A 23,725-nucleotide genomic window follows, 5' to 3' on the forward strand; every position below is an offset into this window, starting at 1 on the left:
AGCAGCAGCAGTGTTTGGCTTACTGTGCACTGGGTAAATGGACCTGCTTTGATAACACAAGTAATGATAACATTTTTACAATCATTGGTTCAATAATCATCAAACATCTACCATGAGCAAGGTATAGTCTTCAGGAATGTGAGGGATTTTTTATATATTAAAGGCACATCCTTGACCACTCAGTAGTATGTGAAGCACTTGAAGAAAGGCAACTAAATGTTCTAAACACTTAGGAGAGATCACACTGGCTGTGAACAGGAAGGTTTCCAGGCACCTTGGGGGCTGTGAGAGGCAGGAGCATTTGCAGTGATAAAAAAGGGTCTCCAGAAGCAAAGGGAACTGCCTAAAACTGGAGCCCCGAGGTGTGAAAGGACAGTGTTATCAGGCAGTGAAGAGAAGACCAGTTTGCCTCAAGTTCAGAATTTTCGTTAAAGCAGTGAAAAATACAGATGGAAAAAAGGGTGTAAGACAGACTATGAAGAGCTTCTGAGTGCTAAACTAAGGCCGCTTATTACAACGAAATGTTAAAAGCATCCTAAAAGCATCCTCTACTCTCTAATCAAGGCTGGTCCACTAGAATCTACCTAATATATACTCACAGAGCACTATATTAGCCCTAACATACACTCACAGAGCACTTATATCACCTTATGTTCTCCTTATTCAAATAATGCTCTCAGCCCCAATTTTAGCCTAGCAAAAATCAGCATTTATAGTGCTGGTAAACACAGTAATGACCATTATGCAAATAGTTTTAAGAATTAAATTAGAATTTTATATTCTAATGCTTTTTTCTAAGAAAATAATTACGACTTCTTTAAGTAGAAAAAAACCCCAAAAGACAAGTCTATTATGTCCACTTTGGTTCTTTGATCTCTTTGGTGAAGATCAATCATTTAAATTAGCAGTTGCTGGTAATCTTTCTACTAGAAGAGTTTAGGGAGAAAATCCTTAAAATCTTCATTTTAAAATACTTTAACAAAACACTAACAGAAATCTGCCAGTATTTTCAGTCAGTATGAAAGGGGTGTAGTCTGAGTATTTTCTTAAGGTACCCAGAAATGTAACAAAAAATGTCTTCAAGAGAGAAAACATGAAGCAAACCTCACTGGATGAGGGGCAAAACAGTCAGTCTTTCAAATGCAACATACGTATTTAAATTCTACATGAACAAAAACAAACATTCAAAAGGATCTCCAGAATTCTGTAAAGGGAACTATGACTTAACTTTTATCAAGTAAAATACTACCAATATTTTGTCATGCACAGTACGAGTACTCCGGTCCTTTTCAGTTGTCACTGTTGGGATCTTTATCAAAAAGGGACAGAAATCCAATAGTCAGCAATGACCCAAAAATAATTACTGAAAAGGACTATTAATATTATACTAAAATTTAAAACTGCATCTTGCTCCTATAATTTTCAACTTATCTAGAAATGAAGACTTCACAAGCAGTGTATACATCACCAGTATCCTTGAACTAACTTCAGCCACGGGGCACCCTATGCTCACACCACGTAAAAGTCCCTCGCTTCCCCTGAATAGCAGCACAGACTAGCACTGGCATCTCTGAAAGCCACTACAACCTGAGTAATTGTGCATTATGAACAAAGAGGCCTTTATAAAGTCAAAGTCAGAGCTCTAAGCAACAACCCATTTCAACTGAGACAAGCTGACCTGAACTCGCAATTATACTTACTCCATTCATTAAAAGAAATGCACAGAATAAAGCATTTAGAGTGGCTTTCTTAAAAGGCAAAAGGGGAGAGACTAATTTTCTATGAATTCCTTTTTATATCTACTTCACTTTTAATGCTTACATATGCTCTTACAAGTGATTCTGACAGATACTTTTCAAAATACCACCAGTCCAACTTCAGATATTTTTATTGGGACTATTAATCAGCCAATATATTTTCATTTAAGTCAAAAGTAATTTAAAGATAACTTAAAACTTTGATGATCTGCGTGAATGCAGCTCTCATAGGCACAGAGAAGGCTTTCAATGTGCCACAAGGTCCCAAGCAGTATTCATAGACTACTGGTAAGAAGCCGTGTGTTGGGTTGTCAGTGTTCGATATTATGTGTACTACCACCCATTTCTAAGCTCTCCTCTGCACAGCAGAAAATTTAATTTTTTCCAATGAAAGGAACTTTAGATTTAAAGAAAAGCCATTACTTCTAAAGGGTCACGGCATCCAGACACCATCTTCTTCAAAAAAGGTGAGTCTTTACTTACTACTACAGATTGATGGTGAAGGATCTTTACCAGAGACTAGAGAGCTGTGCAGCTTACTGGTAAACTTTTTATTTTTTTTTGGCAAACTTTTGAGAACCATCTGTTTCAAAGATGCAGTCATTAGTGTTCCCTGATCTTTAGAACGCAGCTTTCCCAATGTTCTCTCACTCAGCTCTTTGCACATTTAACTTCTGTATCCAAACCCTTAGAATAGCTCAGTCTCCCTGAGGCCAGAATGCACATCTACCGTCTTTATTTTTATCCTCAAATCATTTTATAATGTTTTTAATGCAAAGGATGGTAATGCATGAATAACCTTCCCCAATGCTCTAACAGCACAGTTCAAGTGAGTACCGAGTGCCTACTGTGAGCCAGGCGCTGTGCTGGGGTACAGGGCCCCTCACCATCTTGATTCTTTCTGAAGAAATCAATCAGAAGAGACACTCCTATAAACAAAAAATTCCAGCGTCCACTCTGTAAGCGACAGACCTAAGTTTTGGGAAATACCTAATTGTCTGGAAGGAAGTAGGCTAAAATGTTATCAGTAATGAGACATTACTTTCTCAGCTCCCTGATATTTTTCCAAATTTTCTATGATGTGCATTTACTGATTTTACAACCCGAATAAAAATCTAAATAATGAAAATTAAGTAACAGCAGCAATACTTATTGAGCACTTATTACATACCCCATGTACTAAGTGCTTCATATATCTCACTTAATAGAAAAACCCTGTCAGAGGAAAAACCATCCATATTTTACAGATGCTGCTGCTGCTAAGTCGCTTCAGTCGTGTCTGACTCTGTGCGACCCCATAGACGGCAGCCCACCAGGCTCCCTCGTCCCTGGGATTCTCCAGGCAAGCACACTGGAGTGGGCTGCCATTTTCTTCTCCAGTGCATGAAAGGGAAAAGTGAAAGAGATGAGGGAGCCAAATAAGCAGAAGTTGTGAACAAGTCAAAAACAGCCATTAGTGTAATTCTGAAAGAGAAGAGTCAAACAGGTGTCACTTGTTGGACGTATGACAAATCTCACTGAGTCCCAGTTTCTGGTATAAAATGGGATTAATAGGGCCTACCTATTAAGAAAGTGAAGAGGAACTAAAGAGCCTCTTGATGAGGGTAGAAGAGAAGAGTGAAAAAGTTGGCTTAAACCTCAACATTCAAAAAACTAAGATCACAGCATTTGGTCCCATCTGCTGCTGCTGCTAAGTCACTTCAGTTGTGTCGGACTCTGTGCGACCCCATAGACGGCAGCCCACCAGGCTCTGCCATCCCTGGGATTCTCCAGGCAAGAACACTGGAAGAACACTGGAGTGGGTTGCCGTTTCCTTCTCCAGTGCATAAAAGGGAAAAGTGAAAGTGAAGTCGCTCACTCGTCCGACTCTTAGCGACCCCGTGGACTGTAGCCTACCAGGCTCCTCCGTCCATGGGATTTTCCAGGCAAGAGTACTGGAGTGGGGTGCCATTGCCTTCTCTGTTGGTCCCATCACTTCAAGGCAAATGAAAGTGGGAGCAGTGACAGATTTTCTTGAGTTCCAAAATCACTGCAGATGGTGACTGCAGCCGTGAAATTAAATGATGTTTGGTCCTTGGAAGGAAAGCTATGACAAACCTAGACAAGAGTATTAAAAAGCAAAGACATCAATTGCTTTGTTGACAAAGGTCCATATAGTTAAAGCTGAGGTTTTTCCAGTAGTCATGTACAGATGTGAGAGTTGGACCATAAAGAAGCTGAGCACTGAAGAACTCATGCTTTCGAACTGTGGTGCTGGAGAAGACTCTTGAGAGTCCCTTGGACTGTAAGGAAATCAAACCAGTCAATCCTAAGGGAAATCAATCCTGAATGTTCATTGGAAGGACTGATGCTGAAGCTGACACTCTAATATACTGGCCACCTGATGTGAAGAGCCGACTCACTGGAAAGGACCCTGATGCTGGGAAAGACTGACGGCAAAAGGAGAAGAGAGCGGCAAAGGAGATGGTTAGACAGCATCATCAACTCAACGGACATGAATCTGGGCAAACTCCAGGAGATAGTGAAGGGCAGGGAAGCTTGGCATGCTGCAGTCTGTGGGGTTGCAAAGGGTCAGACGCAACTTAGCGACTGAACCACAACAAGGGCGTACCTCACTTAGGGTTCTTAGGAGGATTAAACAAAACCATATATGAAAACACTACAGCACTGCGTCTGGCAAATAAGTGAATGCTATTATGAGTATCTTCTTCATCACTGCTACAATTAGCTAGAACATCTGAGCAAATTATTTCACATCTCTGGGTTCGGTTTCCATACCTGTAAAAAGGGAGTAACAATACTGACACCATGCAGTAAATGTGAGGATTACACTGGATAACACACAGCTATCAAAACAGTTACTGTGATTCTTTACAGGCCACACAACACGGCACTGGCTAAATAAGCTACAATACAGGCATATGATGAAATGCTTCGCTGAAAAACATCTAAGAGCATGAAAAAAAATCCATAATGCACACCAAATTTAACAAGATAGCTACAGATAGTATGGACAGTAAAATCCTTTTCTTTTGAAAATATACATATATATACATTAATAGAAAAGGCAGCAAGAATATACTCCAAGATATACAATTTGTGGATATCAGCAACTAAACAGTTATTTTTTTTAAAAAAACACATTACCACCACTACCACATCAAAAAGCACTAACAAAACAATAATCCAAAACCCTACCCATATCTGTGTCTAAAACAGCAGGAGTATCCTGACCAGACACCTCCAATCCCATTGTATCACAATTAAGATTCTTCCATGAGTATTTAAAAAAAGAATACTAAAACTTGTAAAATTTTAGTGGGTTAAGAAGGGAGAAGGAGGCTACCTGTCTCTAAAACACACATCTTTATTTCCCACAATTCCAGTTAAAAGCCTTCATATTTTATATTGACATAATACAAAAAATTACTCTGACTAAAAATAGGAACACAGGAACATTTCTACAACAGCAATTTTTCTTGGAGTGAATATTAATCTTTAAAATGAGTATTTTACAGCATAGCTGTTACTGAAGATAAATCCTATGGTTCTATTGAGAGAATACTGTCATGAGATTAACAAAATGAAATAAAAAAATTAGTTTCTTAATTAAAAAAATGGATCAGCAGGCAGATATGTAAGCTGGTATTCAGTAGAAGGTAGAAATGACTATCAGTGGTACTAAAAAATAAATACATATATATATACGAATTCTGACTTTAAAAAAAAGACATTAGATACTATACTGTAAAATATTTAGTTAAGGGAAATTCCCTGGCAGTCCAGTGGTTATGACTTGGCGTTTTCACAGCTGGGGCCCAGGTTCAATCCCTGGTCAAGGAACTAAAATCCTGCAAGCCGTGTGGCATGGCAAAAAAAAAAAAAAGTCAAGAAATGCTATTTCAATAATTGAAGGGTACTACCTCTTCCTATCTTCACTGCAAATTATATTTCACTTGAATAACACTTAATCAACAGTTATCCATAAATATGCAACATGCACTATTTATTTGAAGGTGGGAAAGAAAACAGAATTCTCAAAAGGCAAAGAAACAGCCCTTTTAAACCACAGATTTTACAAAATCTCTAATATCAAGCAGATTTTACCAAGCAAAATGCACCCTTTTCTCAATCCACCTGCAAACACATGAAAAGAAAATTACTATTTTTCCCTTCTAGTGACATCAATAAATAAGCCTCAGTAACCCAGAGAAAGATTTTATTTTCAATATTTTAATACTGACTCCCTCTGCTGTATAAAAAAGGATTCAAAAATGTCATTTCCCTTAGGATCTAATTAGGTACAATTCTTTCCATTTGTTTCCCATAAAACACAGCTTAAAAACAGATAGCTTAACAAAGTAAAATATATTACTTTGGGTTAGGACAGTAAAAATAATCATTCTCCAGAATATATCCTTCAAATCTAAATTCTTTAGTCCAGAACTTAGACAAACCTAAGAAAAGAAACACTTGCTTTACAAAGGTTTAAGTATTCTTCCTGGGCCATGCTAACCAATTTAGTAACTTGAAACTTGGGGAAAGCATTTCAAGTCCATGAGCCTCAATTTCTTTTTACCTGTAAACCTAAGAATGAAGACACTTATTAACACTCTGCAAACGTGGTAAGGCCAATATCAGAACCCAATTTAAATTCATTCTCTGAACGATTACTACCACCTACTCACGACATACAGTGTACAGGGCTAGGATTGCCAAATTTAGCAAATGGAACGTATTTGTATCTTAAAATTATTTACTGTATGTAAAGTTAATTGAGCATCCTGTACTTTAGGGCTTCCCTCGTAGCTCAGTTGGTAAAGAATCTGCCTGCAATGCAGGAGACCAGGGTTCGATTCCTGCGTCGGGAAGATCCCCTGGAGAAGGAAATGGCAACCCACTCCAGTATTCTTGCCTGGAAAATCTCTTGGACACAGGAGCCTGGTGGGCTACAGTCCATGGGATCACAAGTGTCGGACACAACTTAGAGACTAAACCACCACCACCTGTACTTTTATCTGGCAACTTTCCCTGAAGCACATACAGAGACACGAGTATGACAGCTTCTTATCTTTAGAAGACTTACAAAAAGTAAGGGAAATAAATGTATATATAAACAAACTACCATACAGGGAAGGGTAGTAGCTATGTAGCATTTAAAGAAAGGACCAAGAGGGAGGGGAAGGTAAGTTGGGAAAACAGTAAGAGGGCTTTGGGGAATGGCTACAATCAACAAGCATTCACAAGATTTAAAGGAGAATAAAAAATATGACAGTGCTTAGTTACAGCCTTGATTCCTGCCACACAGACTTGTGTAGTCACCAAATACCCTGTTCCATTTATACAAAGTGGAAACAGGTTTTGAAGTTATCTGCCATATTTTCACACAAATCCATTTAAATTACTTCAAAAAGACATGCATTAACAACCTCTCAATAGAAAGATGTACAAAAATGCCAACTCCTAATATTCTGACTTATCTCCCTGTCAAATCGAGTTATAGTTCTCTGCTTATTTTGCCCAACACTATTAAACAAATTCTGTCCAATGTAGACGGGCCGGTAAGACTAAAATCTTCACGTCATCCTTTTTCTCCCTCTGTCATCCAAGCAACTGTTTCCTGTCTCTGCCTCCTAAGTAAACAGCTCTGTATGTTTCACTCTTCAAATAGTTTTAAGCAGATCATTTTTAACTAGATGCAAAAACTACTGCTTCTTTACTTTGCACTTCCTGCTCCAACCCTCTGCAGATGCCTCTTCTTCCTGCAGGCCCAGTTATCATTCTTCATGACATAAGCCAACACTGATTCTAGTCTATGAGTGGAAAATTCACACAGCTCAAAAGTTAAATAACCAACTATGCTGCAGGACATGTGTACAGAAAAGTTATACTAATGCAAAAAATCTATTCGTATCATTCTTTCTCATCATACACCCTCACGCAATCTTACACGTGGAAGGATTTCAGAGTTCAAAGTCCACAGCTCTCTCATTTTCACAGAATGATGGAAGTCATGCCCTATGATCATGTGTGACTAGTCTACACTTACAGACAAAGCAAGGAACTGGAGTCAGTTCAATATTTTTTCTGCTAAATTACACTTCTATCCCACTACAGTCTTACTATATCTTCTGACTGGTAGCTGACATAGTCCATGAATTTTAATTCTATTGCATATTTTTACTCTTTTTGAAAATATAAAGAAATCTATAAATTAGTTATTCAAACTGCAATTAATTAATCCCTCATAACACAGTAACCTAAAATTCAGCTTAACTAAAAAACACGACAGCAGATTCATCTTTAAAATAGTCTGTATTTATAACTCCATAAGGAAGCATGAGAAAAGTATTTATATATCACAACGGACCAAACTGACAAGTTCAAGACATGAAACACTGTCAGTATCAAATCTTAAAAAGATGCTGATCATTGTATCTTTAGTGGAAACTGTTTTATTAAGAAGTACTATACCTATCTTAATAAGCATATAAACACTGCTGAGGGTAGGTTTTTAAACTCCATTTTCCTAGAATTAGGGGAGGGGGAAAAACTGTCATTCAAAAACCACTGTTCTTATTTAATTTAAACATATGTGGCTAGAAGGATCTATAAGTTTACAACCACAGGGATAATTAGATGACCAATGTTTCTATATTTTGAAAAGATTCCCAGTGACAACCCTTTTCAATGGTCTTACCTTTGTTGAAAGTACTTTAAACGTGCTCTGCTCTGGTATTATAGGATGAAGAAGTCTCAGTTTCAAACTGTAATCCTCTCCAGAAGGAAGTTTCACCAAAGCAGATAACTAATGAACATAGAATTAGTAGCACATTTCACAAATTAATTTAAAGAAGGGTAAAGTACTTAAACTAACTATAATTACAGAACTTTAGTACTGTTGCAGAGTATTTTTAAAACCTTATGTGGAATATAAGATTTAAGAATCTCAAAATAATCCTTTTTAAAAATCTGGTATCCTTCATAATTCAAAAGGACACATGTACCTCAATGTTCATTACAGTGCTATTTACAACAGCCAAGACATGGAAGTAACCTAAATGTGCATCAACAGATGGATAAAAACGCGATGTGTATATATACATATATATGTGTGTGTAGATACACATATATGATGGAATATTACTCAGCTGTAAAAAGGAACAAAATTGGGTCATTTGTGATGTGGATAGATCTAGAGTGTGTCATAGAGTGAAGTCAGTCAGAAAGAGAAAAACAAGTACTATGTATCAATGCATGTATCTGGAATGTAGAAAGATGGTAACAGATGAGCCTGTTTGCAGGGCAGGAATAGAGAAGAAAACAGAGAACAGATATGCGGACATGGCAGGGGGTGGGGAAGGGAAGCAGAGGAGGGGAGACAAACTGGGAGAGCAGATTAGACACGCATATACTATGGTGGTGAAACAGCTAGCGGGAAGCTGCTATACAGCACAAGGAGCTCAGCTGAGTGCTCCGGGACGACCTGGGCAGTGGGACGGGAAAAGGCAGAAGGAGGTTTAAGAGAAAAGGGACGTATGTGTACATATAGATGATTCACTTTGTTGCACAGCAGAAATTAACACTGTAAAGCAATTATACTCCAAACACAAACAGCACTGCCCATGACAAAAAAGGAAAAAAAATGTAAATAGACTAAATGCTCCAATCAAAAAAATAAAATAAAAAATCTGGTATTCTTCACACAAACTCTTATATACCTAATTAAAGAACAGAGTATGTTTCATAACATATATTATACATTTAAATCTCAAGGAAACTCAAGATACAAGGGCCAAATAGTACAGCATGTAACAAAAAAAAGCATTCTTGTGCAAAACATCTAGTTCTACCACAAACTCTCTTAAATATCTATCACAAGGCTTTCCACTAAATGCTAAGAAACCAAGTTATTAAAAGTCATACTCATTTAATATGGTTCAAGTCATAACAGAGAAGCAGACCTTTTCCATTAAGTGTACCACACAAACGTAACCAAAGCATGGTTATAATGTGTCTAAAGGTCCCTAATGTGTCTTATATTTACCAACCAAGTTCTGCTTTCAATCCCAAATCTAAAGAGGAAACAATGCCCACCAAGCTATAACCTACAGGACATATTCTCATCTCAAAACTTAAAGTGATTCAAATGGAAAAGCAAGGCTTCAGATTTTCATCAGCCTTTCCATATTATCTCAGGAAGAAATGATATATACTTGATAGATTGCTATAAATCATTCTGCAATATATATTTATATTTACAAATTGGAGTAGGAAATGGCAACCTACTCCACTATTCTTGCCTGGAAAATTCAGGGACAGAGGAGTCCGGTGGGCTCCAGTCCCTGGGGTCACAACGAGTCAGACTCAACTGAGCGCACACACACACATACACATTTATAAATATAAGTATTCAATCTCAATAAAAAGTAATTCAAAGACTATAATGACCTCTTTTTCCGAAAATTCCACGTTTACATCATTCTTCTGAACATTCTTGATCATAAGTGTAATGATTACTTGAGATTCTGTTTGATACCAGTCATACCTATCAAAAAAGAAAAAGGAAACTTAGAACTTCTAAATTTCTTCAAGTTGTTGCTTCTTTGCTTCAAGATAAAAATTACAATCTGATGAGCAACAAGAGCTCCACCTTGAGGAACAAAATAGCAAAGCAGCTGCTGGCTCACAGAAATAATTTTATGTAACCAATTCCACACTATCTATACTAATGCAAGAGAAAATAAGGCAGATGATGCCCAACTCTCTCCAGCGGATTTAAATACTTACGTAATTTTTTAGGTTCTAAAGTATCCCCAGTTGTGTTGTTCTTAAGCTAATTTTTTTTCTTTTTGGCCACACCACGCAGCATGCAGGATCAGTTCCCCAACCAGGGATCAAACCCATGCCCCCTGCAGTGGAAGCTAGGAGTCTTAACCACTGGACTGCCAGGGAATTTTAAAAATAAACAATAAAATTTATTCTAAACAGATCAGAGTTCTAATACATCAGCAACAGTTTTACCCTCTCATTTCAACCTAATACTAAGAAGTAAACAGTTCTATCCCAATTTTACAAAAAAAAAGGCTCAGAAGGATGCGGCAATCAGTTTAAGTCAGTAGCAGGTGATACACTGGACCTGACCCCATATTCCAGATCTCTTTACTGAAGCTGGGGGCAAACAGTCCTGCGCACAGGGAGCAGTAGTACATGAGCTTAAATTAAAATAATCCAACTCATTCTGTCAGGCACAGTATTAAATACAGCATCTACTTCAACCTCAAAGTGGGAAGATTAGTGTGTTGAGAGATTCTAATCATGTGTATCTTTCCCTCTGAAAGCTGGGATCCTCACTTTCAAATTAGACTCGATTAACTCTATGAGAGAAGAGCTATTGATCTATTCTGCCACTATTACATCCTCAGGATGAAGCACGGTGCCCTGATGTGTGGTATATTTATTAAGCCATTGAGGGATTATTTTATATATATTCTATACCCCCGGGGAGGGGTAGGGTACATAAACTTAAAATAATAATTATGGTGTTTGGCATATAGAATATATATATAAAATAATCCCACACTGATTCAATGAACACACCACGTATCAGGGATCCTCACTTGCTACTTATTCATGATTGTAGTAACTGCCGCCTTCAGCAAGTAACTTTCAATTCATGCAGAATTATTCCATGAAAAATTTACTCCAAGTATGAAAGGCAGGTAAAGTTACAATATTATCAGGTCTACTACTAACTTACTGACCTATGTAATAACAATAATTTAAATGTAAGAGGTTATTCTTAATATATGGAAAGATGACATCATATGCAACCATGTGAAGCAAGTTTTAAGTTAACCTTAATATGAACACTAATTCAAATTGGTTAATGGTCTTACAACTATAGTTTTTCAAGGCTTTGGTAAGATTTATCTTAAAAACTAAGAAATACTTAAACCAAAGGGAGGGACTTGCTCACTATTAAACGACAGAGTTTCTTCTCCCTTTAGGCATATTTATCACGCTTTATGATCTCCCTTTAGGCATGTTTATCACGCATTATGAAACAGAAATCCTTACTTGATTTTTGACTGATGAGTCCTCTGGGATGCAGACTGATTTGGGCAAATCGAAAGAGAAAGATTTTTACAAGTTAGTTTAGTAACTGCATATTAAAAATGCATGTATTATTAATTTACCAAGGGCTACAGTTATTTTGATATGGAATAATTACATGAAAACTTCCTACAAAGCATGGTACACATCAATGTTAAATAATACTCATCTTCACAAAAATCAGAACATTCAACATTTTAAAAATTTTATGAGTTTCCATTTCAAAAATCATTTTTCTTCTAAAATAAAAGCAGCAAAAAAAAAAAAAAATTTCAGAAGATATGCTTGGAAAAGATTACAGATAAAATGTCCAGTTCCAAAATTCAGCAATGCTCTAAACTGAAAATAACAGTAACATTTAAAAAACCATTTTCAGGAATGTAGTGTTAACACCTCCAGGCTTAACAATGGCAAAACTGCCCTGGAAAAACCTATGGAGGAGTACTTCCATGGTGCCTTCCTGATATGGTCTGACCCTGGTTCATGGTTTCTCTGCAACAATCTATGTTGACCATGAGAAACAAAGTGACTCTTTTTAACCAATTCAAACTTTCCTAAACTACTTATTAATAAATCTAAAGGACTTGCCCTGGGTCACTGGTGGCCTCTAACTTGTTCCTAAAGAAGAAGGGAAGAGACAGCATTTGGAGGAAGAAAATAAGTAAAATTGTCCTAGAGAGATATGGAACTGCCAGAAAGTGCATTTGTAGTACTGTCTCAAATACATTCAATAATAATATAATTAAGTAAAAACACAAAAGATTAAAAACTTTGGACTTACCACCTCGGGCTGTGATCCTATTAAAAACATAAAAAAGAAACATTTTCAGATAACAGTACATGTACAGACAAAATTACATACATGATTTCTAAGGCACAAACTTATTATTAAGGAAACCAATTCTCCATGCATATCTAATAAGGGAAAATGGTTTAATTTTACAGTCTGGAGTCACTTGAGACTCCTCAGTAATTTCTTACCACTGCAAAACAAATCCATTCAAATCTCCCTTTCAACATAAGGAACCAGGTAAAAAAATCAAAACACTTTTGGAAATCCCTACCTAATAGAAGATGCACTACTTAAATTGTAAGTTATGAAGTTCAAAGCAAAAAAATGACAAACACTGACTTCTTTTTAAATTGAAAGACCATGGGAAATCTGCACACTTACCATTCTGAGCTTCTTGACACCTTTTAATCCAAGCAATGAAATCAGCATCTGCACCTAGAAAGAACAAACTATAAAAACACTCATCTGCACAACTCAACATACTCACTCAACAAATACTGACTGCATACCCACTAGGTTACAAACATGGTTCTAGAAACTATGGATCCAACAAGAAGTTAGACGAAAACATCTGTCCTAATAGTGTGTAGCTATCCTTAATATTATAGCTGTTAGTTAGGTTTAATATTTATTTTGTTCATCCTGAAGAATTCTGATTTTTAAAAAATCAATTTTAACCAGTCAACCTTATTGGTTCCTAGATACAGATAATCTGCATTTCCTCTCACCCCTTTCCTCTTAAAAGAGCTTCCTCTCAAACAAAATCAGACCTGAATCAGATTCCTAATATGCTGTCAGTTGGGGGAGGACGGGTCTGCAGACCTGGCAACCAGCAGCTGGGCTGAAGCCCAGAAGCCTCTGTCCACCTGTTTGCTGTCTAATGCAGTTGCTTATCCTGTCTACTTTTTTTCAGCAGCTTTACTTATTACCATGCCTTCAACACCGAGAAGCATCTTTATATACTGCAGAGTTTTGTCGTATCTCTAAGTTTCATGACATCCATGACACTACATACAGTGAATCATTGTTCACTGCATAGACAGCAATGCAAACATGTACATAAGCAAATTATTTCTGAAGACTCAGAGCAATGACAGTATCTAAACAGTCACAGCATCTAATAAAATATAATGTTAAGAAAAATTATTAGAAGTGATCATAATAAAAGTTTACTAATTTAAGCTAACCACAGGCACCATTATTCTGAAAAATACAAAGTTTAAAATTTCTTAAAATGAAATTTTCTAATTCATTAATTTACAGACAAAATTCAACTATACAGGCCTTAAAATACATACACACACATTTTAGAGGTGAACATTTATATAAAAATTCTAAATGTGAAGAATCAATTATTCAAATTAATCAGTAAATAAGCTGATTCCTATCATACAAAGCTTCCTATCATACAAAGGGGAAAAAAGGTAATATGGAGTTAAAAATTTTTACCCTAATAAAATGGAAGCTGAACAGTTTAACATAAGATTTTCCTGGAATTAAAAGATGAATTTGATTTTAAATTAAATATCCTCAACAGAAATTTTACCAAAGAGCAGACACCCTCTTCTGAGGCCACCTCTGAAATAATTCTAGGATAAAAGTCAACGGCATGATAATAAAGTATCAAGGAAAGAATTTAGGCAGGGAACTTTCTGTTGCTCTAAAAGAAATAAGAAGTAGGGCTTAGAAATCTAAAGATGAAGTGACTCATGTCTCATCAGGGTTTTCAAGTATGTATCAAGACACCAAGAAAACTGGACTGTAGAATTTGTGAAGTGTATACATGCTGGCTTGGAAACTGAATGGCCATATTATTCACATACCATGCTTGGGATAACCAAGTTTGATAGTAACTCCTACTGCCTAGATCTCTTCTTTCCTACTTTGTAGGTTTTGTTTGCCAAGTTGCGCTTGTCACCCTTCTCAAGTAGCTACACAGCAGAAAAGCAAATATTCAAAGCAGTATATATTTTAATGTATAAAGTATAATCATGTATGACTTTTGTATGAAGGTTTTTCAACCTCAGCACTACTGACATCTGGGACCAGATGCTTCTGTTGTGCAGACTGTCCTGTTCAGGATGTTGAGCAGCGTCCCTCATGAGATGTCAATGGTATACCCCCCATCCACCAGTCAGGAGAGTCAAAAACCACTGCAGACACTCCAAACATCCCCCACGGAGGAAAACCATCCCCAGCTGGCAACTACTGCCTTAGAGAACTGTGGTTAAGACTCTATGATAAGATGGAGATAAAACGAGAGAACACAATTAAGACTATGTTGTCTACAATTATCTACAAGATTACTGACAGCATTTTGTATTTTGCAGATTTTTTTTTGATACTTGGCTCTTAACAAGTCCTATATCTTGTATATAGATGTCCACACTGTTGGGATAATTTTCATCTTTTTCTCTCAAAAACACAGTATTAGAAATTCACAATACCCTCAAAGTTCCACGTTTCTTCTATACCCTATCATACTTTACCCAAACGGACACTTCACCTCTCAATAAAAATCTTTGTTCTAAGATTTCCTTATCTCAGCAATCTGAATAATAACTTAGACTTCAGAACGTGAGAGCAAGTTACACTTCCACTTGTCCATTAGGAAAAAAATCCAGACCGGTACTGGGAGCACACCGAGCATTTCAATACTTCTTTTGCTTCTAATGATACAGTTTCTCTGTGATTTAAATGCTAAGAAAGGCCAATTTAATCAAATTTTAAGTAAACTCAAACTCTGCAATCAACACGAAATGTCATTAAGAGAGAAAAAAGTGTTTCTATAATTAACTTGAGATATACTAACAAGATTCAGCTATGGTATTTAAGATACACAGATATAATGGATTAGTTTACTAACATATAATTATAATACTTACTATTTAATTTCTGTCCTTCTGTAAAAGTTTCTAGAGCAGCAGCATAGTTTTTTTCATGGTATTCACATATCCTGCATGAGCATATTAAAAACAAGCACACACATATAAGATCATGAAACATAGCTTTCTTAAAAAAAAAAAAAAAAACAACAACTAGTTTCTCTTCTTTTAAAAGAATTTAAGCATGTTAATAAGCCAACAGATGTTCTAAAATACACTACTGTAACATCTGTGTGTGCGTCAGTCGCTCAGTGGTGTCCGACTCTTTGTGACCCCATGAACTATAGCCCGCCAGGCTCCTCTGTCCGTGGCATTCTCCAGGCAAGAATCCTGGAGTGGGTTGCCATTTTCTTCTCCAGGGGATCTTCCTGACCCAGGGATTGAACCCAGGCTCCTGCATTGCAGGCAGATTCTTTACCATCTGAGTCACCAGGGTAACATCTAATTCCCATTAAAAACGTGGAACTCATTTCAGAAGGAATTTCTTAATTGTACATACTTGCTTATTCCAAAATGTAGTTACACTAAGGAATTAAAGAAGCGTCTGATTCTTAAAGAATAAAGTTACACTTATTAACAAAAATAAGCTGGGATATAAAGTACACATACACAGAGTCATCTTTAAGTATAGTCTGTACAGCTTAGGTGAGAAATAGATGTCCTGTAGTCAGTTAAACACAGTAAATTTCAAATGATGACACAAAAAAGGGATTTAAAATCATTCAGTTTCATCCATATCCTGCAGTTACTTCAATCATCACTATTTTAAACTATACACACATACAAACTGTGTATCTCATTACATACTGCAGTTAATACAATAAAAGTATAAAATATACCAAAAATTGAATCCTATCTCAGCTATAAAATGCATAAACACAGTTTACTATTTACATAAAGTTTACAGGGAGGGTAGGTTCAGGATGAGGGGACACATGTCTATCTATGACTGACTCATACTGATGTATGGCAAAAACCTTCACAATGTTGTAATCATCTTCCAACTAAAATAAATATTTTAAAAAAAAAAAGAGAGGAAAAAAAGCTTACAATTCATTCATTTAACCATATATAGTCCAGACCCAACAGGAAGAGTAGTTACTGCCTACCCCTTTCTCAGCAGAGCAGTGGAACTATTTGGATTAAGTTCAAGGGATTTTTTTGCATCAGCAACAGCATCTGCAGATGAAAAAGTGGGTTTTTTGGTCAGTTACTTATGGATCCTAAGAAATACTACACACAAAATTTGAATTAGTCTCAGATTTTTAGGTTTTCAAGCTGTGAAATGGACAAATGACTTTAAAACAGGAAAAGCTAATCTGAGATAAAATTACCCTCATACATTTCTATTGACCTAATCTTCAAGCTCTTCAGGAAATGAATAAAGCTCTGTATCACAAAGTTCAGATAATTTCATTAACATCATTCATGTAGTATGACTCAAGGTATTTAATTTTTCCCTACTCAGATTATCTATCCAGAATAATTAAAATTACAGAATATAGAATACATTCTTTTCATAAAAAACAGAACAAGAGAATTCATTCAAATGCTTTGCAAACTAGTAAATGTGATGCTATCCTTTGTTAGCACATCCAAGAACCAAAGATGAAATCTTACAAATTCTACACCCACTGCAGAAAGAACAGACAACTGTAAAATTTAAATGAGTGATGCGCAACGTAATGCTTGTCATATTTTGGCTACTTCACCTTGTATGAAAGATCAAGTTAAAAGTCCTGGAAGATAACCTCTGTTTTATTTGATTCATTGTATCTTGGGCAAAATGTGTAAGTTACTTATAGAGACAATATACTCTGTAAGGAAAGTTACCGCTGTAATTCCCAAGAAGAATGTGACAATAAGCTCTTTGACAGTAATACTGTCCATCATCTGGTTTCTGCTCCAAAGCCTTAGTCAGCTCCTACAAATACAAACATGCTGAGTGTCAGTAAATGTTTTTTAAAAGTCACTAAATTGTAATTAAACATGATCTTTAATAAAATAACCTATTATCACAAGCTATTTGGAGGAAAGATAACATGGAAAGAAGCTTGGAGCCTTTCTTTGCAAGAGGATCAATATCCCCCCTTCTCCCCTTGAAATCCCACAATCGAATGTAATATCTATGCAAAGCACTTAGCAGTTTCCAGCCTACAGTAGGAACTCAATAAATGGTAATTATTATCACCTCATTTATTCTGAAGAGTTTAGTTGATAAACATCGATCATCACTGATTTTCTCCTTCTAATTTGGAGAAGATTCAAAGACCATGTAGAATTTAAGATCCCTAGAAAATGTGAAGCTATCCAATAATTTTTAAGAACTGAAAGTTAAATCTAGAGCTCAGGAGGTTAATGGAACCAATAAATACATAAGCAAGCTTATCTGGCCCTCTCCTATCCTCTTGTCAATGGCCTAAGAAATTACAACATTCTGTCAGAAGCCCAGCCAGATACAGTTATCTTATAGGTGGCTACTATCAACCGATCAAGAATTAACAGAACAATTAAAACTTTTGCCACTCTGGGCAGTCATAGTATGTATTAGCTGGAACAATAATGATGCAAGAACACAGAGCATGATTAGTGAAGCCAAGGACAAATGCACGCAAACAGGAAGGCTTTGATTCAACAGCCATTTACCCACACATCCTAGGGATTTGGGTAGTTTTCTTAGTTAAGTAAAATTACTTCAATAGCCATACATGGGGCTCTCCTTAAACCCTGTAGTGTGATTCTCACAAAGCAATGTGTATTATACTTGGTAATCATATACCTACAACCCAATATACCTAAAATCTGAAGCAATGTTTTACCATCTTAATCCCTATCATCCTGATTCAAGCAGTAATGAAAATTAGATCCTGTTACTATATCTCTGTTCAAAACTCTCCAATGCCTTACCAGCTGACTCAGAGCAAAGGCCCAAGTGCTCCAATGACCGGTTAAGGCCCTCCTTGACAGAACCCTCCGCTCTCTTCCTTATCTCATCTCTTTAAAACTCTTTCCCTTGTTCCACAATGGCCTGCTCGTTGTCCTCAAACATCTCCAGACCCTCCACCCTCTCACTACAATGCTCTTCACGCTACAGTGTGTAGCGAAAATCCATTCCCTCACATCCTGGTCAGTGACTGTGCCAGAAACAAGATTCGTCCAAGTCTGTCTGACTCCCAATCAAATTGTAACCACTATACACTGCCTCCTGGTCAAATCCCTTTACTCCAAGTTCCTTTCACACACCACCTAACATCTGTATTAACACAATGCTTCCTAATGAAATACTTAAGCTAAAAACACCACCTTGCACTAAACTTTCAAACAATTTGGAAAACAGCTGATGGCTTCTTATGCACCTACTCCCTAAATCAAATTTCCAACCACTCCTCACCAAGAAAAGGTATACTATAGGTCAAAAAGGCTGTCATATTACAATGACATCTGGTTCATCAACTACACAGGCCAGACACTGGGGGTTCACAGATGCATAAAATATTCCTTTTCTTAAGGAGTCAGGTATAAACTCCTGAATTTTGAACAACCCACTTACAAATGACCTTTCAAACACAAACCAACTGTTGGATAAGAAGAACCAACTAGGGTGATTAGGTTAAATAAACAACTGACTTACTTCGGTGTTAATAAAAAAAAAAGTTATCCCAAATTACCCAACACAAACTGAATTTTACAACACACCAACTTGTATGTCATGAATAAAATAAACAATAAATTTTTATTTTGAATAAGGAATATACAATATAATAAAGCCAAATAAGGTTAAGTTAAAATAATTGTGTTGTCTGAACTACATCTGACTTAGGGCGTGTTTTATGTGTTACTACTGTTTCTGTGACAACAGCTTCTAGTCACTGCTGCTGACTGAAGGGAAGTATCTCAAAAGGAAGGACTTCGGTGCCGACACTTGACTCACAGCAGCAAAAAGGCTATTTAATGCAGACTTACATGAAACATATCCAAAGATACAGTATTTCTCACATGAGTTGTTATAGTTGAGCAATTTATAGTTCTCAAAAGTAATGAAATCTATTGAAGTGTAAAATATAATTACACTGAAATCTTTACCAAGATTAGTAAAGAATACCAAGATTGGTAAAGAAAGTAAGTACCCTGATAACACAGAACTACAGGGGGAAAACTACTTTTTAAGGAATTAACATTGTTTAAGATTTGGATCTTGGAAAACTAACTTCCAGATCTTTAGAGCTTTAGGCTCTTTTAAAATGCTAACCAGAAAGGTAACCTGTTAAGATTAAAAGCAAAAGCAGACTGAGCAGACTGCTCAGACTGACCTGATGTCCAAAGGCCTTCAGCTCTCGGTGTCCCATGCCATCTCCACCTTCCACTTTCTTCCAGTCACAGCTAATCCCCAGTCAAGGATAAACCAGAATACCAAGCCTTCCCTTCCTAAGAAGCAGTGCTGGAGAAAAATCACAGAATCATGCAGAACTAGTATGTTTTATTCCAACCTGCTATGCCCTCAACAAAACTATCTGTGGTCAGCTACTTCAAAGTCAGCTCACAAACATTTAAGTATATCATACACCTCAATCCTACCCACTCTCCCAGAGGATCAGCTTCATGCCCTGAACCCGAGACTCATCGCTTCTAAACTCGATAACCTTGAGTAAGTTCATCTCTTTAGCCTCAGCTTCCTTGTTAGTAAGATGCACTGCACAGCTGTTCCAAGAGTTACAGTAGGAATCATTTAACACATCTGAGTGCCTACCACATCGCAGGCACTACACTTAGAACACAGTGGTAACCAGATACACAAAACCCCTGCTCCCCTGACACTTACATTGGGGCCTCATTCAGATAAAGTACGCAGAAAAGACATCTTCCTTGAGAAGGTGACATTTCAGATGAAATCTAAAGTGACGAGCATTTCCAAGCAAAACAATAAACAGTCAATAGAGAGGACATTCTAGGCAAAGCACTGCTGCAAGTACACAGCCCCTGCACCAGGCCTGAGTCCTACACTCCTGAGTAATATAAAGAGAGCCAGCAGGGTGAGGACCTAGAGCAGACTCTCCAAGATGCCTGCCTCAAAGGCCTCACCCTTGGACCTTGCATTACTTGTCATTATAATCATCCTTTCCATGGGTCCCACATAGTCCCATTTTACAGACAGGAAGTCTGAGCAAGAAGAGTGATAGCCGGGACTTTCCTGAAACCAAGATATGGTAGACCCAAGCAGTCTGATTCCAGAGCCAATGCTCTTAAGCACCACTCATATTGGGCCTCAAAAGATCTTATAATTCACATGAACGTTTTCTCTCTCTGCTGAATTGAGACTTCCTCTGCAAAGATGTTTTTTTTACTTCCCCAGTTGGCCTCTATTCTACTGTACCTTATACACCACTCCACTAGAGCATTTATCTTATATTCTAATGACCTGTTGACTTGCCTCTCTCTCCTCTAGACTGCAAACTCCCTCACTACAGTATTTTCATCTTTAGATTGCTGGCTCCCAGTACAGCCTTCTACACTAATATGCATTGTTTGTTTAATGAAACATGTAATCAGCTTGATACACTTTCTCTTTATTCTTAATAGGATGGTATTATATAAAAATGTGACATTTTAATTGCTATAATATCTAGTGACCTTAATTTCAAAACAGTTACTTTAAACCAGCCCTTGGGAAAAGCGAGGGGGAAAGTGACTCTTCTCATCAAGGTTCCGGCCCTATTCATTATTACCAATTATCTAGGAATTAACGTTCACCTGTTTAACTCGGTGAGAAGATCATCTCAAGATTTAAAAAGGACATTTCCTCTTAACACGGGCTGATTCTTACCATGATCATCCTCCCCACTCTGGGTTTCTGACTCAGGTCCATGGCAGGTCCTGAGGATTCACATTTCTAACAAATTCCCAGGTGATGCTCCTGCAGAGGGTCTGGGGATAACACTTTTGGAAACCACGACAGCCCTAGACTAAGAGCAGGAAGCTCCTGTCCTCAGGCCCCTATTCTGCCTCTACCTGGTGGTACACATCTCCCTGACGGATCACCTGGATTTCCTTGGGTCTGTTTCTTCTGTAAAATGGAAGGGTAAGGAGTACCAGCCTACAGAAGCCGTACATACATTCAGAAAATCTGCAGTGGGGAATTCCCTGGCAGTCTTCACTTCCACTGCAGCAGGTATGGGTTCCATTCCTGGTTGGGGAACTAAATTGCCACATCACATAGTGCCACCCCCCTCCCCCTCAAAAAAAGAGGAAAGAAAAAGAAAATCTGAGGGAGGGGGCATCCAAGAATTTGCATTTCTAAGGAATTCGTAAGTGATGCTACCGCTGCTGGTCCAAGAACCACACTTTAAGGACAAATGTACTAAAGCTAACCACACACCTATACTATGCAATTTCACTCCTAGAAAGAAAAAAAAAATGCATTCTCAAAAGAAAGGAATGCATGTATGCAGCAAAATACATGTATAAGAAAATTCACAGTGGTAGCTAACAACTAGAAATATCCCAAATGTCCACTGTTAAACAGTGCTATATTAATACAGTGGAATACTACACAGCAATGAGAAAGAATTATCCCTTCCCACAAACTTATGGATGTATCTCACATAATGTTTAAAGCAAGACAGAGTAGCTACACTCAACTAAGGATGATGCCGTTTGATACTTTATGATACTGTTTGTATGAAGTCCAAGGAAAACTAACTGATGGTGATGGAGTTCAGAATAGATGGGTAAAAGGAATTACTGGCTGGGAAGAATGTTTAGATTTGTGTTACATACCACACATCAAAAAGCAAAATAAGTCAGATGTAAAATGACAAAGAGTCTACTACGATTTTTTAACAGCAACTATTATATAAACTAGATTTCCAAAGGAGGCACAGGGCCTAAGAGTATGATACAAATGTAGACTCTGAAAACAGCTACTTAGCTGAAATAAGGAACTGTAGAGAAAAATTATCAGTGCCTCTGGTAACATTATTGTAACAGTGACCCCAGAAGAATCACTAAAAAACATCCCAGCACAGGAGTAATCAACCACTTCCTTTTAAGGTCTTCATATCCCAACCCCTCCAAACACAGTCCAAGCTACAGATCAAAGGCACCAATGGATTGGGCCCGGCTTCCTCTCCACCTCCTCTCTCACTCCTTTCATCCCACTCGAACCGAATGGGCTTTCCTGCTGCTCCCTGCGCAGGCCAACTTCACTCCTACTTCAGGATCTTGACATTGGCTCCTCTTCCTGCCTGAAATAATCCTTCCGCAGAGCTTCCAAGCTCGCTCCCTCGTGCCTCTTCTCAAATGTCACCTCCTCTACTAACCATGAGTCAATTTCTTTCAGAAGTCACAGCCAAGAGAAAGGTTCTCTTGCCTCAAATCCCTAACGTTACATATGTTAGATTAGAACAGCAAAACAAAGTCTCCTCTCTTTTTAAGCTTCAAAACAAGAAACCCCTGGCTAATTTTGAGACCCACTGCATCACGTATTCTTAGCTTGGGCTCTCTGTATTACTTCAAATTATTACTTAACTCACTCTTTTGGTTTCCTTTACAGCTTTATAGCCTTTCACTGCACACAAAGCGCTTTATAAGTCATTTAACTGTATAAATTAAGACTTTAATCCATAGCAACCAGTGCCTTCCACACAACAGCCCCTCCAAGAAATTGTTTTGAGAAATAAAACAAATGAGTAAATAATTAACCAAAACAGGGACGTCTGGAAATTTTCAGGCACACGAGGGGAAAAGGTTTCTGTCCTAGTGGTGTGAGTTCAGACAGGAACTCAGCACACAAGCTGGTACATAAAAATAATCAAGGATGATCGCCAAACGAAAATCCGAATGAACAAACATCGAGCAGAGATTTCACTTTTTGTTCTAGTCACAAATGCCATTAAAACAAACAAACAAGCCCCCTGAGGCCCACGATGCATGTTAACTCTATCCCTAGGACAGAAGAAGGTTACTCTAAGGAGCTCCAAGGATGCATAAAGGGACCAGGGGTGGAAAGGGGACGCGATGAAGGATCCAATGTAACCAGGCCGCCGCGGGGCATAAAAAGAAAGGGCGGAGGCTGTCAACATCGGGGCTGACCCGCAGAAGCAGCGGCCCCGACCCCCGGAAGACAGAGCCGGGAGGAACCCGACGGGGCCGCCTGCCCCGGGGCACAGGCTGTCTCA

At 37.6% G+C, this 23,725-nt stretch overlaps 1 protein-coding gene across 4 annotated transcripts in view; it reads right to left on the bottom strand.

Annotated features, from left to right (window-relative positions):
• SUGT1 (SGT1 assembly cochaperone of MIS12 kinetochore complex) overlaps window positions 1-23,725 on the bottom strand; it is a 39,803-nt gene that overhangs the window by 15,634 nt on the left and 444 nt on the right. The window contains exons 3-11 of one of the 4 annotated variants that reach the window (XM_081549889.1): window positions 19,862-19,989; window positions 17,385-17,475; window positions 16,661-16,730; window positions 15,552-15,622; window positions 13,048-13,101; window positions 12,655-12,671; window positions 11,838-11,872; window positions 10,209-10,305; window positions 8,458-8,565 (exon numbers count right to left, since the gene is read on the bottom strand). In XM_081549889.1, coding sequence (XP_081406015.1) covers window positions 8,458-8,565; window positions 10,209-10,305; window positions 11,838-11,872; window positions 12,655-12,671; window positions 13,048-13,101; window positions 15,552-15,622; window positions 16,661-16,730; window positions 17,385-17,475; window positions 19,862-19,897 — 579 coding nt within the window. In that variant the 5' untranslated portion in view covers window positions 19,898-19,989. Of the gene's footprint in view, window positions 1-8,457; window positions 8,566-10,208; window positions 10,306-11,837; window positions 11,873-12,654; window positions 12,672-13,001; window positions 13,102-15,551; window positions 15,623-16,660; window positions 16,731-17,384; window positions 17,476-19,861; window positions 19,990-23,725 lie in introns of all 4 variants that reach the window. The other 3 variants (XM_081549887.1, XM_081549890.1, XM_081549888.1) reach the window with 3 other exon arrangements.

Source organism: Giraffa tippelskirchi, chromosome 12, assembly GCF_054371585.1.
Source record: "Giraffa tippelskirchi isolate mGirTip1 chromosome 12, T2T-mGirTip1v1.2.pri, whole genome shotgun sequence".
In the NCBI taxonomy this organism is placed as follows: domain Eukaryota; kingdom Metazoa; phylum Chordata; class Mammalia; order Artiodactyla; family Giraffidae; genus Giraffa; species Giraffa tippelskirchi.